Raw genomic sequence first — 16,208 nt, 5'->3', positions numbered from 1 at the left:
GGTTCAGCTGGCTCCATGGCAGGCAAAAGGCATATGGCCTAGCCGATCCATAGCTGGCCAGGTGGCATGGTGTGTATTAACATTAGGTTGGCTCAGATACAGCTCAGTTGTTGTACTAAAACTGCAGCCCTGTATTTTCCTCTTAAAATGGGGTTGGTTCATTAATATGTTGTATTGTATTTCTGGGGTTTGATTGGGGGAGTCAGGGGGAACAGGAAATGCCAGGACTGGGCCACTGTTAACTGCTTGACACTTGGGGGAAAGCACATGAACTCATCCATCTCTAAAGTCAGGTCCACTGAAGTGCCCTTCTAATTCTGCAGAGGTCCTTTTGCATACTCATCTGGATTTCTGTGCCCACACAATAGGGACTCTTCATACAGGAGGGAAAAAACCTGGATTGCATTTACTCTTTATCCGTCTACCCAGAAAGGATTCTATTTACAACCCTGGAAGCAGTAAAGCCTGCTCCTCATTTTAGATACATCAAGGAGAAGGGGATTTATTTCTCTTCTGTGCTGGTACTCATCTTAGATACTGAAGTTTTCACAAGAGATCCCAGCACTTTCTAACTGCTGAATGTGCAGTATTTTGGGAATGGACCAAGGAACATATCAACAATTCTTTACATACCAACAAATTAAGGACCTGATTCACTCAGGCTTTTTTTCCCCCATGCTATGTCTAGCAGAAAAGACCTGGATCGATCAGACCCTAAAGGTCTGAATTATCAAGGCTTTCTATTCCACATGCACTGAACGGGAGAAGCCCATTCATAAATCTGGTTTGAAGTGTGGGAGGTGGAATGATTTTGAAACACTTCTCCAGCGATAAGAGCCACTCTGTAAACAGAAAAATTTCAGCTCGCAAATGTATGACTGCTCTGTGACTTCCAGATTATTATGCATTTGTTTACATCTTAAAATATTATATCTTTTAACAAAACTCGTATACTGTAAAGAAAAATATGTGAGAAGGAAAGGATGATTTTTGCAGGAGTTCCCATCATTAGATAATGACTGTCCTATTATCTCATGATGTCAGCTCCTGAAAGATCATTCTGAGCTTTGCGTCCCCCGCCCGGTAGCTATTATTATGGGACTACGTCTTTACAGAAAGTGTGGAATGTGACAGTGAATGAATGCTCAAAGTCCCTCAACTGGATTTGTAGATACGGGATTCATATCTTGGGACCTGATTCTTCAAGCACATTTGCCCTAAACTCTATGCTACATTGCTGGCCTGAGATTTCAGCCCAATTGGGATTAGACAGGAGATGAAATTGAATAATGCCCTCAATGGAATGGCTGCCTCTACTGTCTCCGGAGCTAACTCTGAAAAATGGTTAGATTACATACAATGTCACTCTAGTAGCTGAAAAGATCAGCTCTGCTTTATCCATTTAGACTCCATTTACATAAACACGTTTCAGCGAGCAACACATTTCCTACACAGTGCCGATTTCTATAAATGTCCGCACAGCTTCTCTCTCATCGGGCTGATCTTTAGCAATGTTTTCACCCACTGAAAATGCAAGACAGTGTGTAAGAAGGAAATGAGGCATGAGACACGGAGACCAGCCACTGAGTCTAACAATATCATCACCAGCCAGCAGCAAGAAGTCAGAGCAGAGAGTGGGACCTTAATCACTGGTTAGATCTTTGTAAGTGCCATGGGGGATAATTTGGTTCTCTGACCGTCTCCACTCCTTCTCCTTACCACATGCACATGCACACCTTTTCCAAAGGTTACGAAATAGCATAATTATACCTATATGTTCAATTAAAGCCTTCCAGGAGTCAGCTTGGAGTGGAAAGATTGTTTGCAGGGCATCAGGGTTAACAGCAGAATATTCTTCAGGATCAGGGCATTCTTCAGAGATAGGGACTGAATCAGTTGCTGACTGAGACTCTCTGTAGGTGAGAGGGAAAAAGAAACTGAGAGAGTGGACTCAGACTTCTCCCCTGCATGATGTAAATCTGGACTAAGTTACAAATAATGCTGATATTACAGGCTACATCCCTATGGACTGAGCATTTAGAAGAAAACAGCCCTGTTAGATCCTTATCTACAACTGCAATCCTTTGGTGATAACACAGTTATGAACACAGTAGCAGGTTGTACTGGCTCAAGCTAAGAAATGCCGAAAGACCAAAACCAATTTCCATGAATATTACTAATGATCAATGGAGAAGAGAGCAGCAAAAATCCACACTTAAAAGGATATATAAAAAAAGAGATGGAGTTTTTATTATTATTTCTTACTGAAAGTTTTTCAGGTAGCTCTGTTTTTGTATGTTTATTTATTTTAGATTCTTCCCTTATCTTGACAGTCTGTTGAATAACAGCTGTCTTCTTGTCCACAATACCCATTGCTTCAGTTGTATATTAGAATTAATTATGTTGTGGGGCAGCAGTGGCACCTCATTAATAAACATCAATGATGTGTTTACTAGATCTTCAAACTCAACCTCATTTACCTCTATAGATTTCAATGGCATAGCCCTAATTTACATCAGAATCAATCCAACTCGAGTCGATATTACATAGTGCTTGCTGTCAGAAAAGGTATTGGTGACTGAAGGAGATCTGGGATTTACAACAGATGCCAAGTCACTCTCCTGGTCAGGGGACAGGGGTGCAGGGGTCCCCGATCTACCCACGCTGGGCAGGCACCTCTAGGCTAGCTGGTAGTGCAGAGAGGGGCAGAGGCGAGCACGGCCTGTGACGGCACTTTGCCGCTGGAGCTCTGCGCGGCAGCCGCGCACCGAGAGCTCCCGTCCCTGCGCCAAAATGCGGAGAGACCCTCTCTCTGCACAGCCATACGCACTCCCGCGGCTGCCAGCCCAGAAGAGCGAGTCTATTATTAGCGGGCACCATGTTAGGGGCTCGTGCCTCCCTGTGCATGCTTCCCCTTTCTTACCCGTCGCCCAGGAGGTCGCCATCGCCCGAGTTGGAGAGGCTAGTGTCGGCCTCGTGGTCCGAGGCTTCGTCCGCGGAACCCGTGCTGAAGGCAGCAGGCAGCAGCTCCATGCGGGGCGCGGGGTGGCAGGCGAGGCTCGAGCCAGCGAGCGAGCGCGCGCGCGCGCCCCCCAGATGCTGCAAGAGGCGCGGGGCTGCAGCTCGCCAGGTGGTTGCCACGGCAACCGCGGGAGGAAGACGGCTTCTGCCAACCAGGCTGCGTGAGAGCTCCCTTCCTCGGCAGAGGGAGGAAAGGTTGGGGGGGGGGGGGGGGGGGGGGGGGGGGGCACTGCTGCAGAGGGGAGCGGGGGTGTCTCTGTCGTACTTTGGGGTGCTGTGCGCGCCTGCTTGTGCACTTGAGAGATAGGCGCCAGGGAGGAGGCAGAGAGAGTCAGTCACCAAAACAGGACCATAAAAAGCAAAACGGAGAGAGGAGAGAAAAAATGGAGAGATGGAGCTTAGGCAGGGAGAAACGGCATGAGAGCAGGAAGAAGCACAGGAAAGGGCAAGGAAGGGGGAGAAAGGTGAATTGATCACTTACAAATTAACCTTCCCTCATGTCCTTCCGTCCAAAGTGCATAGAGTGCATGCAGATCCTTGCTCCAGCGCCCAGTCAGGCCATGCAAACTGTCAGGATTAGAGTAGCAGCCTACATTACCCTCCACCCCCTTCACTACATAGACACAAATATATATGTACCACACCCTGATTATACCATCCAATGTGTTAGGATTGAGGTAGCATCCATTATCCAGCCCTTTCCCTGCCAGCAACCACACCCTGATCACACCTAGCAAAGCCTCAGGATTTTGGCAGTACCATGCCCCATTGTTGGGCATAGCACCACATCTGGTTATACTCCCCACCAACCCCCACTGAGTGACATTATGCAGGCAGCATCCTTACTGTCCCCCACCCACATACACCAACACACTCACAAATACAGCTACTTCCAGGATTAAACTGACTCATTGCTGTGAAACCTGTGTAGACTCTTTAAGAGTCTCAGGACTTCATCTGGTTTCTTTTTCCAACCTTCAACCCCTCTTCTCTCTCTCTCTATCTCCCCCCCCCCCCCCCCCCCCAACTCCATACTTAGTCAGGCTGATGCAATATCAGCGCCTATAAAATGTGTGTTCAAACTGGGTGCACTTTTTTTTCAACACGCACACATCCACCTGTCCTGGGTGCTCGATGCAATAAGCAAATGAGCTGCTGCGCTAAAAGGGACACACAATGGGTGATTTGTGCGTCCATAGCACTCAGCTTTGGGCGTCCAGTAGAAGTGGCTGTGCATCTAGAGCAGCCTGACCAGAGCTCCCTCCCCACTACTGACAGAGCTGTTCCTGATTGGTTCTTTTCACTGACACTTGTCAATGAAAAGACCAACCCCCTTTCAGGTCAGCCTTCTGAAAGGGGATTAGTCCTTTCACTGACATGTGACAGTGAATGGACCAATCGGCAGGAAGTGAAGTGAATACCAAGTGCCCCTCCCTTAATATTAATGTATTCAGTCCTTCACTCACTGCCAGCAGGGGTTCCGATTGGGCCAGACTTTGGGGATGCTGCTTTCTGTGGTTCTCCCTATGAGGAAGCACAGAAAGCAGGATTTTTTTTTCGCCAGCCCTTGAGTGCCACATGCTTTAACATCTGCTCCCAGACAGGTATTAAATTTGCAGCGTAAAATAGGTGCCATGGCCATGAGTCCATTTTCTGCATTAGGGGTAATAGCTAATAGTCTCATCAACATGGATTTACATGTGATGAGCATTATTAGCTACGCGCTGGTTTGGATGCGCTAATCCTCTTATTACATGAGGTGTTTAAAACACGCATCCAAGTGCATGTAAAACTGTGCACTCGGCCAAGCGCACTATATTGCATCAGGCTGAGTATGCGGGCAGTCAGACCTCACAGAATCTCATTCTTACAGTAGGTAGGCCTGAAATAAAGGAAAGGGGTCAGGGGCCATACAACTGTGCATGTATACTTACTCACAGGTTCTGTGTTGTTTCTACTGAATATCTGACTCCCACTGCTCCCTGAAGATATATTCACAATTCAGGGTCCAGGTCTCATGAGTAGACAGATTAGGAAGAAAGGATTGGAATTGGCGACTCGCAGAAGGCAGAAATTTTTGGTGTGCCCTGTGGCACAAAAGTTGTAAATCTGGGCTGGAGAGCAGTATGACCATTCCTCTCCCCACCTAAATCTCTTCTTCCTCACCATCAGTTTTATGATTCAAACAGCCCCTTTCTGCTATACCTTCAGAGTCTCAGGAATATAGAAAACCCTTGGTTCCATATACCTCTTAATAATCAGGATTAAAATTTCTCACACCTATACTCCTCGCAAATTCAGAATAAATTTTAGACTAAGAGGTAATTTTCTAAAGGATTTACACACATAAACATAGTATATATCATAGCAATTTTCAAAATCCCATTTACTCACGTATAGTCCATTTACATGCGGTTTGGGCTTGATTTTCAAAACATTTACATGCTAAAACTGGGTTTTACACGTATAAATGCACTTTGTGTAAATTGGCTTTTGAAAATTGCTGATAGTATGTTACATTTACAGGCGTAACTCCTTTGAAAATTCACCTGAAAACCTTGTTTGTTTGTTTATTAAAGTTTTTTAATCGCTTTGTGCAAGAGCTCTAAGAGATTTACAAGAGAACATGCAAAATAATTACAAAAACAAATAAAACAAAGAACATAATAAAACAAACATGTTACAAATAAACATTCAAAACAATCTAAAATAAGACATTTGGCTTGCCAGAACAAGGAGCCTGTGGAACTGTTAACTTACTCTCTGCCATATATTCGATACATAACCAGAACCTGATTATACCAGACTTGCTAATAAATACACATGGGCACCTTTTAATTAAATGCTTGCTTCAGTAGGAATGCCTTTACAGCTGTTTTAAATTTCTTAGGACATTCTTCAAGTCTTAAAGATGCAGGAAAAGAATTCCATAAATTAGGAGCAACCATAGAAAAGGCACAGTCTCTTGTAGATGCACTGATATTTCAAAGGAGTTTCATGCTAAAAAGTAGCAATTTTCAAAAGCCTATTTACATGCGTAAAGTCCATTTACAGCGTAAAGCCCAGTTTTACACATGTAAATCCTTTTGAAAATTACCGCCAAAGAGTCTAGGAATTAAATTGCTACTTCAGTTCTATCAGATCCTGCAGAATCTCAGAAAGGATTAGTCCTCTCTGTACAGTCAGCCTCCACAGATACTCGGAATTATAGTGCTCCTTCTCTCTCCACAAACACTGCAATCAAACCTCAGAAATGTTCTATAATATATTAGATCCTTCTCTGAGACTTAGAGTATCCCCTTGCCCTGTTATACATTCAGATCCTCATAGTTTCAGGGTCTGATGTAATAGTGTGCACTCAGCAGAGCATACAGTTTTATCTACAGGCTTTCCTCCTGCTGCAGCAATGTGCACAGTAACACTACACAAATTAGTTAGAGCCTTCCCATAGAAACATAGAAACATAGAAATGACGGCAGAAGAAGACCAAACAGCCCATCCAGTCTGCCCAGCAAGCCACGCAGTTCATCCATTTTTTTTTCCCACCCTTTTTCTCCCTCCCACCCATCACTATTGGCTTCCAGCACCCTCCGGCCCCAACTCCCTTCCACCCCTCCACCCACCCCATATAAATCTAATGCTAATGAAGGTACTAGCTAGCTATTATGCAACCCCTCCTCCCCAATGCAGAGAGGTACATAGTAACCCATGCTTTCTCAGCACTCAAAAGTTAACTCCTTATCCGAGGAAGAGTAAAGTTCCTGAGGCCAGTGTTCGTTGATTTCATGGTGCGAGGGTCCTGTGCTCAGTATTTACGTGCAGAAAATATGATTTGTGCACAAATCCTGCTTTCCATGCAGAAAATATGATTTTTGTACACTTAAAATTATAATCCATGCTTGGAAAACATGGGTTATATGTAGAAATAATATTTTCTGCATGTTAATCCCGAACCCCCACATAAAATGTGATTTGTGGCACAAAACCTTTCTGTGCAGAAAACAATTTTTGTGTGCATAAATCAAATTCTAACATGCATAAGTTATGATTTGTGCACATAAACCATGCTTTCTTTGCAGAAACATCGTTTATGTGCATAAATCATAATTGTATGCATGCTAAGCTTTTTTATGCACTTTTGAAAAACTGATATATTAGCGTACCATTAGCTTACTGCATCAGGAGTTAGATTAGTTTATAGCATATGCATTAATATACTGCGCTGAATTTCAGTGCACAGTTTTAATGCACAGCTTATTACATTAGCTCCTCTGACAAACAGTCAAATTGTTCAGAGTTTGAGAGTTAGCATGTACCTCACTGTGCTGCAGTTGGCCTGCAAGTCTAGCATTGGCTAGATATCCAGAGTCTAGTTAGATTTTAATTGGATCTTTGTGTGCAGAGTCCAGATTAGAGGTATAGTCACACTTGAGCCGTGGCAGTTGCACAGCTTGCTTTCTTTAGACTTGCTATTTTCTACTTGTGCAACCTGTGATTCTCTAGAGGCAGTGGTATGTAAATTTAGTTGGTTATATGATAGCTGTGCACTTTTCCAGATCCTGGATGCACTAAGGATCTTAACTGGCAGGTTGAACACACACAATTGGCATTGCCAAGCACAAAAGATGACACCAGTGATTAAATCTCAGTGGGAGATTGATAGAAGGGGAGAAGCAAATTGAGAGGACAAAATATTGTTGGACAGAGATCTTAATATGAGGAGTATAAAAAATAGGAAGACATAGTAAATGGAGAGAAAATTACACATTATAAAGTGGTGGAAAGGAAAGCAAGTTAGTTTACCTATAAACTGGATTCTCCATAGACAGTAGGATGAATCAGTCATAACACGTGCGTGAGGACATGTGACAGCACCAAGGTGGACAGATTCTCAGAGCTCAGTAAAAGTCTTATTGAGCATGCATAGGAGTTCCCGTGCATATACACTGCCTTGTGAACTCCTCAGTCTCTTCTACAGCTTAAATTATAGCAAGGAATTTGATTTTCCAGGAAGGAGAGCAAGTTTTAAGTATGGTTGATTCATTCTGCTATCTATGGAGCCTCTATTTACAAGTAAGCAAACTTGCTTTCTCTGTAGAAAAGCAAGCATTAATTAGCCATAATGTGTGGGGAGTCCGAAGCTGAGGGTGCAATGCGGAGCAATCACTTATGTCAGCCTTGCCCCACTAGATAGAGAGTGGACTACTGGAATAACAGGCTGTGCAGAACTAATTGTTCCCGAAACTCTGGAACTCTTTGCCAGTAGAACTGAGACTCTAAACAGATATTAAAAAATTCATAATGGATTTAAAAACTTGGCTTTTTAACTGTGCTTACTCCAATTGTGGCTAAGAGATTTTAATACTGCGTTTTATATAGTAGTTGCATGTTAATTTTATGTTGATTTTAGTGTACATTAATATAAGTAATTAATTTTAGTACAAATTAATGAATGCAATTAATTTTAGTATTTCATTTATATTATATTATCCCAATATTTTAACACTATTTTAGAAGTTATGTATTACCTATTTAAATGTTTTACTGTGCTTATTGATTGTGATTTTACTGTTTTAAGTTTATTTATTGTATACTGATATGATGGAACCCCTATATGTCGGTATATAAAAATTAATAAACTATAAACTATAATTGTCCAAAGTTACTATCCCCTTTAGATATGTCTAGACCAGTGTTTCCCAATCTTCTCCTGGAGGCACACATAACCAGTTGGGTTTTCAGAATATTCACAATAAATATGCATTAAATAGATTTGCATACACTGTAGATTCAGTGTCGTACTGTGAGTGCCTACAAAAGGTTTGGAACGACCTTCCTTCGGGTGGCTGTGTTCTCTCTTGTGCTATTCCACTAACGTGCTCCCATTTTATGTCCTCCAGCCATAGACTGTCCTCGATTGTATGACTGTCTGTTTTACAGAAAGAACATGGCCACGATGCTTGTTCAGTTTTAAGTTTACCCCTTCCTAGGTTCTTTGGTTTCTTTTTTGTCATGGGGAAACATTCTTCCTCATGTCCATTTCCAGCACAAAGTAAGCAAAAGGAAAAAGTGTCCAGAACCCTGCTAGTCAGCAGGATGTACCTCTGAGAATCTTTTTTTCCTCCAACTTTTCGGTCATCCCTGATTGAAGGTCCTCTCTTGTCAATGCATGTATTAGCTTCTAGTGTTAGCTGAGTTACCAGGTTAATATCCATCGCCTCAGTTCCTTCATATCAACAGTATCTGATCAAATGTCCTCGCTCCCCACAGTTGAAACAAGCAGAGTAGCCCAGTGACTGTGATTTAAGTATGGAGTTGTCCTCTTCTAAAGGCTGTTGGAGTCCTGTGATCTCACTGCCATGGTGAGGAGCCTGTGTGGGTTGTCTCTCCAGTCTCCACACTACTTCCAGCACCAGCTGAGCCTGATGAAAGTCATCTGTTATTTCCAAGGCTTTCTCTAGAGTGAGCCCTGGGTGTCAACACACCCAATTCCATATGAGTCAATTCAGCCCATCCAGGAACTGCTGCAAAAGGACCTGATTAACTACCTCAAGATTTGTCTTTGCCTGGCATCTTTTAGCTGATGGAAAAAGCTTCAAGGGGTTTTTCCCCTGACTGTGGGGTCCTCCTTTGGAACTGCTACTGGTAGTTTCTATCGTATAACCCACTCTTTTCAAGATGGTGGTTTTGACCTCAGAAAGTCGGCTCTCCCATTGGGATTAGCCCCTTGGAAGGCTGCTTGACTCTTGCTGGTGAGTAGTTTTGCTAGGTATGTAGTCCAACTGATGTCTGGCCAGTCTATCAGGCAAGCAGCTCTTTGAAAATGTTTTAAGAACACATCCAGGTCTTCCCCTGGTCATCTTCGAATCCTTATAAAATAAAAAAAACCTAGCCTTATGCCTAACACCTGTTTCTCCAGCCTACATTAGGCTCCGTAACTTTTACGTTATGTTATTAACCCCATATATCTGTATCCAAGTTCTATCTACCTGTTCATTGTAAGACATCAACTTGTCATTGTTATTGTTTAGAATGTAAACCGAATTGATCAGTAATTCTGTTACTGGAAAGTCGGTATATAAAAGTGCTAAATAAAATAAATAAATAAATAAATAGATCAGGAGGTGGAGGGTGTGCCGGCGTCACTGAAGTTTGCATTGCTTATGTCAACTGGGTTAGTACCATTTGCTGGTTACTCACCAGCACCAGATGCTGAGCCACTAGTTCAGTCAGAGGGTAGACTGCCCCTCAGGTTTTCTGCTGCCCCTTGGCAAGGGCCTGCATGGCTCGTTTTATGCCAGCCCATTGGCTCTGTCCCCACAAAAGTTTGCTGAAAGGCTTTGCCCTGTTCTGGAACACAATTTCCTTTCTCCTTGCAGGAAAACAATAAAATAAAACTTGCCTGTTCGGCATTGACTCAGTATAGATATAAGTCCCTGACTCCAGATGAAGCTATCCTTCTTAGCTTGTTTGTAAATTCAATTTTTGGCTGTTGCTGCAGCGAGGCCCAATAAAGGAGAAAGTAACAGAAGGAAAAAAAATCTCTCCCCCCCCCCCCTTTTTTTTTTCTTCTTTTGGCAAGATTTTTCTGATGTGCAAGGCTTTAGCTCAGAAATTCCCAAACTGACACCTTATGTGGCACCATAAGTAGTCTTAGAGTAGCCGGAGGACAAATTCAAGTTGGACTCTGGCAGAAATCTTGCATAAACTTCTTTATTAGTAACAAGAAAATGAACAAAAACAGTTTTGTTATTCTTCGCAGTTAAAAACAAAGTAACATAGTACATGACAGCAGAAAAAGACCCAAGTATTCCATCCAGTCTGCCCAGCAAGCTTTATTTATTTATTCTTTTAATGCATTTATTTTTATTCAGTTTAGTCTAGTTTACCCCCATGACTTTTGATAAGGGCAGTAACTGCCGCTCCGTTAAGGTTACCTTAATGCAGGTTACCCCTTATCTTCATTTCCATCTTTTAGCCATAAGAGATCCTCTGTGTTTATGCCAGGCTCTTTTGAATTCCATTACAGTTCTCATCTTAACTGCCTCTATAGGAAGGGCATGCATCCACCACCCTTTCCATGAAGAATTATTTCCTGACATTGTTCCTGAATCTATCCCCTTGGAGCTTTGCATTATGACCCCTAGTTCTACAACTTTCCTCCCATTGGAAAAGGCTTGATTCCCATGCATCATTTATACTCTTCAAGTATTTGAAGGTCTGCATCAAATTTATTTAAAAAAATGTTTATATTCCATTTGTATCAAAATATATACAAAACAGATTACAACATATTTAACAATTATAATACATAATACAATAAATAATAAAAATAAAACAAAACAAATATAAAAAGTAAATAAAAACAACAATAAATCAAACTACTGAAAATATTTTATAGGAAATCCTGAGCTAAATTTCATAACATCATAAAGAATCATAAGCCTTCCTAAATAGTTCTGACCAACAATTTTCTAAACTGCTTTAAATCACTGACTGAGCACAAATAAGATGGCAGGCATGCAACAAAATAGGCCCCGATGCAAAAAAATGATCTCTGGCGTGTTCACACAACCACACCATTTTTACAGTTGGAATAAAAAGCACATTTTGGTCAGTAGACCTCAATGAATGTTTTGGGACATAGCTCTGTAACTGATTGGACAAATAACTAGGTGCAATGGCCTTCACACACTTGTAAACCATCATAAGAACCTTGAATAGAATTCGGAATTCAAACAACAACCAATGTAATTCCTTTAAAATAGGAAATATATGGTCACGACATTGGCATCCAGTTATCCCCCTGTCCCTTCTCTCCTCCAGGGTATACATACTTAGGTCCTTCAGTCTCATTTCATATGTTTTTTTTATGCAGACCCCATACCATTTTGGTTGCCTTTCTTTGGTCTGCTTCGATTCTGCCTCTATCCTTTTTAAGGTACGGTCTCCAGAACTGAACTCAGTACCACAGATGAAGCCTCACCAATGGCCTATATAGGGGCAATATCACCTCCTTTTTTCTGTGGTTATACCTCTGAGGTAGCCCAGCATTCTTCTGGCCTTAGCCACCACCTTATCACATTGCTTTGCTGCTTTCAGATCATCCCACACTATCACCCGAGGTCTCTTTTCCGATCCATGCATATCAGTCCTTCTCCCCCCCCCCCCCCCATCACATATAGCTCCTTTGGATTTCTGTACCCCAGATGCATGACTTTGCACTTTTCATTCTTTCCACTCCTTGAGGCGTGTCCACTCTGTTGCAGATCTTACTTTCATCTGCAAAAAGACAAACCTTTCCTTCTAACCCTTCTGCTATGGCGCTCACAAACATATTGAACAAAACCGGCCCCAGAATTGATCCTTGAAGCACTACACTTATCACTGTTCTCTTTTCAAAATAGGTTCCATTTACCACCAATTGCTGTTGTCTTTCAGTTAACCACTTTGTAATCCATTCTACCACCTTGGGACTCACTCCCAGGCTTCTTATTTTGTTCATCAGCCTTCTATGTAGGATAATATCAATAGCTTTGCTGAAATCCAGGTAAATCACATCAAGTGCTCTTCCTTGATCCAATTCTCTAGTTGCCCAATCAAAAAAAATCAATCAAATTCATTTGACATGACCTTCCTCTGGTAAAATCATGTTGCCTTGGATCTTTCAACCTAAATGTAGTATTACAACTTACAGTTCAGAAGTGTTCTCTTTCTGTAGGCTTCCTTCTCTCCCCTGGACAGCCTGTTCCCTCCTGGATCTGGCTAGTTATACATCTTCCTAGGGACCTCCACCTGGACCAGAATTCCCTGCTGTTTTAGGTTTAAGATGGACTGGGCCAGATGTCTGGATCCAGTCCTTTAAGGTGTTTTGAAGTTTCCTGCTATATACTCCTTCACATCCAGGCTAGGCAAATCTGTCTCATGCATATTCATTGTGGAAATCCTGAAAACCTGACCGGATAGGTATGCCTCCACGAGAGGTTTGGGAAACACTGGTCTTAGACAGTAATGAGATTTAAAGGTTTGAACTGATGACCAACCAGCAGCTTTGCAAATGTTCTCAATGGAAGTGGCTCTAAGACGAGCCACTAAACTTGCCATGGCTTGTACTTGATGAGCCTTGACAGAGTATTTAATTTGTAAGTCAGCCAGCACGTAACAATGTGTGATACAGAGTTTGTTTGGCAACTGCCCGTCCCAAAGGACACGAACAGCTGAGAAGCTAGACTGTGAGGTAATAGGTCAGAGCTCTCTTCCCATCCAATGAGGGAAGAACCCATTCTCTTTTGTGTACATGGAGTCTTGGAAAGAAAGTGGGAAACACAATAGATTGGTTGATGTGGAAAGTGGACACCACCTTCAGAAAAAAATGTATTATCATCATCATCATTTATTTATAACACACTTTTCACCAAGAGATTTCAAAGCAAGTTTCAATTAGTTAAATAATAATCAGATACATTATATCATGTCAGGCGGTAAAAGAAACGGACATAATAATTCAGTTAGCATTTGATTATAGATTCTGGAAAATGGTACAATGGTAGAAGGTGAGAGGCTACAGTGGACTGGAGTTAATGACTTACTTAATATTTCTGCTTGGTCAAGATGACCTGTGCAAGCAAAGTGGGCATCTGGGACAGAATCAAAGTCCAGCTGGAGCGGAGTGTCTGGATAAGAATCAGAGCTTAAAAGCAGAGTCTATAGAGCTACAAGGCCTGGAGTGGAACCAAGAAGTGTACTCTTCAGAACAAGAAGGTTTGGGGAAAAGTCTGGAAGCAGAGTCTGCTGAGCTGCAGGTGCTGGTACTACACTTGGAGTCACTGAAGCTGCTGGCTGGACTGAAGGCCGCAGGACTGGACTTGAAGTGACTGGCTGGATTGCAGGCCAGGTGATAGACAACGCCCAGGGCAGGAACAGCACAGCACTTATGAACAGGGCAATGCAGGATTTTCTGCCTGACTAGCCATCTCTCCCTTGGTTCGAGCCCGCAGTTTCTGGTGGCTGGCAGGACTTAGCTGGAATGGCATTGGAACACAGGAGTACAGGGCATGGAAGGACAATCAATAAGGCTAAGCTGGTTGCAGAATACTTAGGTGTTCACAAAAACCAAGTGACAGGGAGTGCACCAAAGGATAGACAGACAGACAAAACAGAACAAAGCTGAGACAAAGTACAAGGCAAGGCAGGGGTAAGATTAATAAGACACCAAAAGTCCAACTAAGCCGGCACAACATACAAACTAGAACCAAAAAAGCCACTAGATACGCCGCACAAGGAACAATAGCAAAACTAGAAATCTAGACAAGGGGTTAAGGGAAACAGAAACCAGTGAGACAGGAACTAGGAGCAGGAATGCACTGAGCATTCCTGCTCCTAGTTCCAAGACAGGAAACCAGTGGGCAAACAAGGAACAAGAGTCTAAGATGAGGAGGGGAACTGTAAGTGAGGCAGGCTTTTAAGGCATGGCAGTGTGTGAGTCATGTACCTTCGAAGCAAGCCTGCCCAGATCAACCTATGGCCTACTGAGGGCCCTTGTGTTGCGACCATCACTGCCTGACGTCTCCATTACGCCCACCTTAACCACTTCGGCGACTCCCTCTTTGCCTGTTGGAAGTTTGGCTGCTGCGGCGTCCTCTTGCTGTCCTCCTCCGGCATCCCCGGATCAGCTAGATGCTGCACTCCACCATGTTTCCCTGGAGCCTAAGGGCACGCGTGCGGCACAGCCCCGACTGAAGTACCAGCAGTGGCGCGAACCTCAGGGGTGTCCCCCTGAGGTGACGTCATCCGCACCGGATATTTAAGGTCTCTGAAATCACTAACTAATCGAGTTAGCAAGGGTTACTCTACCTAAGCTACTCTGCCTCCTCAGACTTACCAGGGGTACCCGCTCCTCGGGGGCCTCGGTTTCTCTTTTGCTTTTCAGATCACGATCTGGAACTGGTACTCGCTCCTCGAGGGTCTTTGTTCCTGGACTTGCTACTGAATACCACTTCTGCCAGGAAGTCATCGCTGCCTACTACATCATTGAGTTACCTTCTCTCTCTCAGAGCGTTCCCTAGAACCAGGTACTCACTCCTCGAGGGCCTACTTCTTTCCAGCTCCTGGGCTGCTTCCAAGGAACTATTGTGTGAGTGTTACCATCAAGGTTCTGTTCCTGAACTCTGCATACCCTGCCTACTCACTATATTCAGTTTCTCTACAGCTCAGCTATCCAGGATCGCTGTTCCAGTATCGGAGGGACTACAGCCCAGCTGGGTACTTCAGCTCACTACTGCCACCTTTGGTGGTTCAATATACTGTTTAATAAAAGAACTAGTGTGTGTCTGTCTCCATACTCTGAGCCTGACCGGTGGTCCCTCTCGGGATCTTCCCCGGGGGCGTGGTCATCTGCTACTGGCCCAAGGATCCACCCACAACTACCTCAAACACTAACAGATTGCTAACTCCATGGATTCGGCACAACTCAATGCTTTGCAGGCCTGGCCCAGCACATTGTGGAGCAGCAAGATGCCTCGGAGAAACTTACTTCAGCGTTTCATCAGCTACACAGACAGAGGTTCAAGGCACAGCTTCCAACCAAGAAGGTCAGTTACAGGAGGTAACTTTAAAAACTGCTTTACCACTGGCGGCTCCTATCCACTTTTCCGGTGAAATTCAGAAGGCCCGAGGCTTCTTAAACCAGTGCTGCATGCAGTTTGCCTTACAGCATCTTTATTTCCTACGGCTCTTTCCAAGACTACCTACATCCTTTCATACCTGGATGGTAGGGCCTTGTCTTGGGCATCTACCTTGTGGGAGCACAAGGACCCCATTTTGCAGGATATAGAAGGGTTTATGGACTAGTTTAAATCTGTCTTCAATGTCCCTGCTCGAACTGCTGTAGCCGGTTCTGCTTTGGTGGAATTGAAGCAAGGCAGCAGATCATTGGCTGAATTTTCCATTGAGTTCAAAACTCTTGCGGCAGAACTTCGCTGAAACACCAAATGTCTCAAGACACTCTTTTGCAGAGGCCTGGATACCCGTTTAAAGGACGAGCTGGCTGCTTGCAAAACACCTGACTTGCTGGATGAATTAGTAGCTTTGGCCACTCGGATTGATCACTGGCTCCGCAACAAAGTGAAGGAACTCCGGCCTAAGGTGTTACCTGGATTGAAACAGGCTAGTGCTATATCCGCACCTCG

At 43.4% G+C, this 16,208-nt stretch overlaps 1 protein-coding gene across 5 annotated transcripts in view; it reads right to left on the bottom strand.

Moving 5' to 3' along the window:
• The window catches only part of NGEF (neuronal guanine nucleotide exchange factor), a 245,957-nt gene that overhangs the window by 150,904 nt on the left and 78,845 nt on the right, over positions 1-16,208 (bottom strand). For 2 of the 5 annotated variants that reach the window (XM_029616712.1, XM_029616713.1), the window contains exon 4: positions 1,771-1,913. The exons of 2 other annotated variants lie outside the window; for them this stretch is intronic. In XM_029616712.1, the coding sequence (XP_029472572.1) occupies positions 1,771-1,913 (143 nt within the window). Of the gene's footprint in view, positions 1-1,770; positions 1,914-2,923; positions 3,110-16,208 lie in introns of those variants that run through there. One more of the 5 variants, XM_029616715.1, reaches the window with a different exon arrangement.

The sequence above is a fragment of the Rhinatrema bivittatum genome, chromosome 9 (assembly GCF_901001135.1).
Source record: "Rhinatrema bivittatum chromosome 9, aRhiBiv1.1, whole genome shotgun sequence".
Taxonomy (NCBI): domain Eukaryota; kingdom Metazoa; phylum Chordata; class Amphibia; order Gymnophiona; family Rhinatrematidae; genus Rhinatrema; species Rhinatrema bivittatum.
The sequence above is the reverse complement of the archived record's forward strand: the minus strand, read 5'-3'. Positions and strand labels throughout refer to the sequence as shown.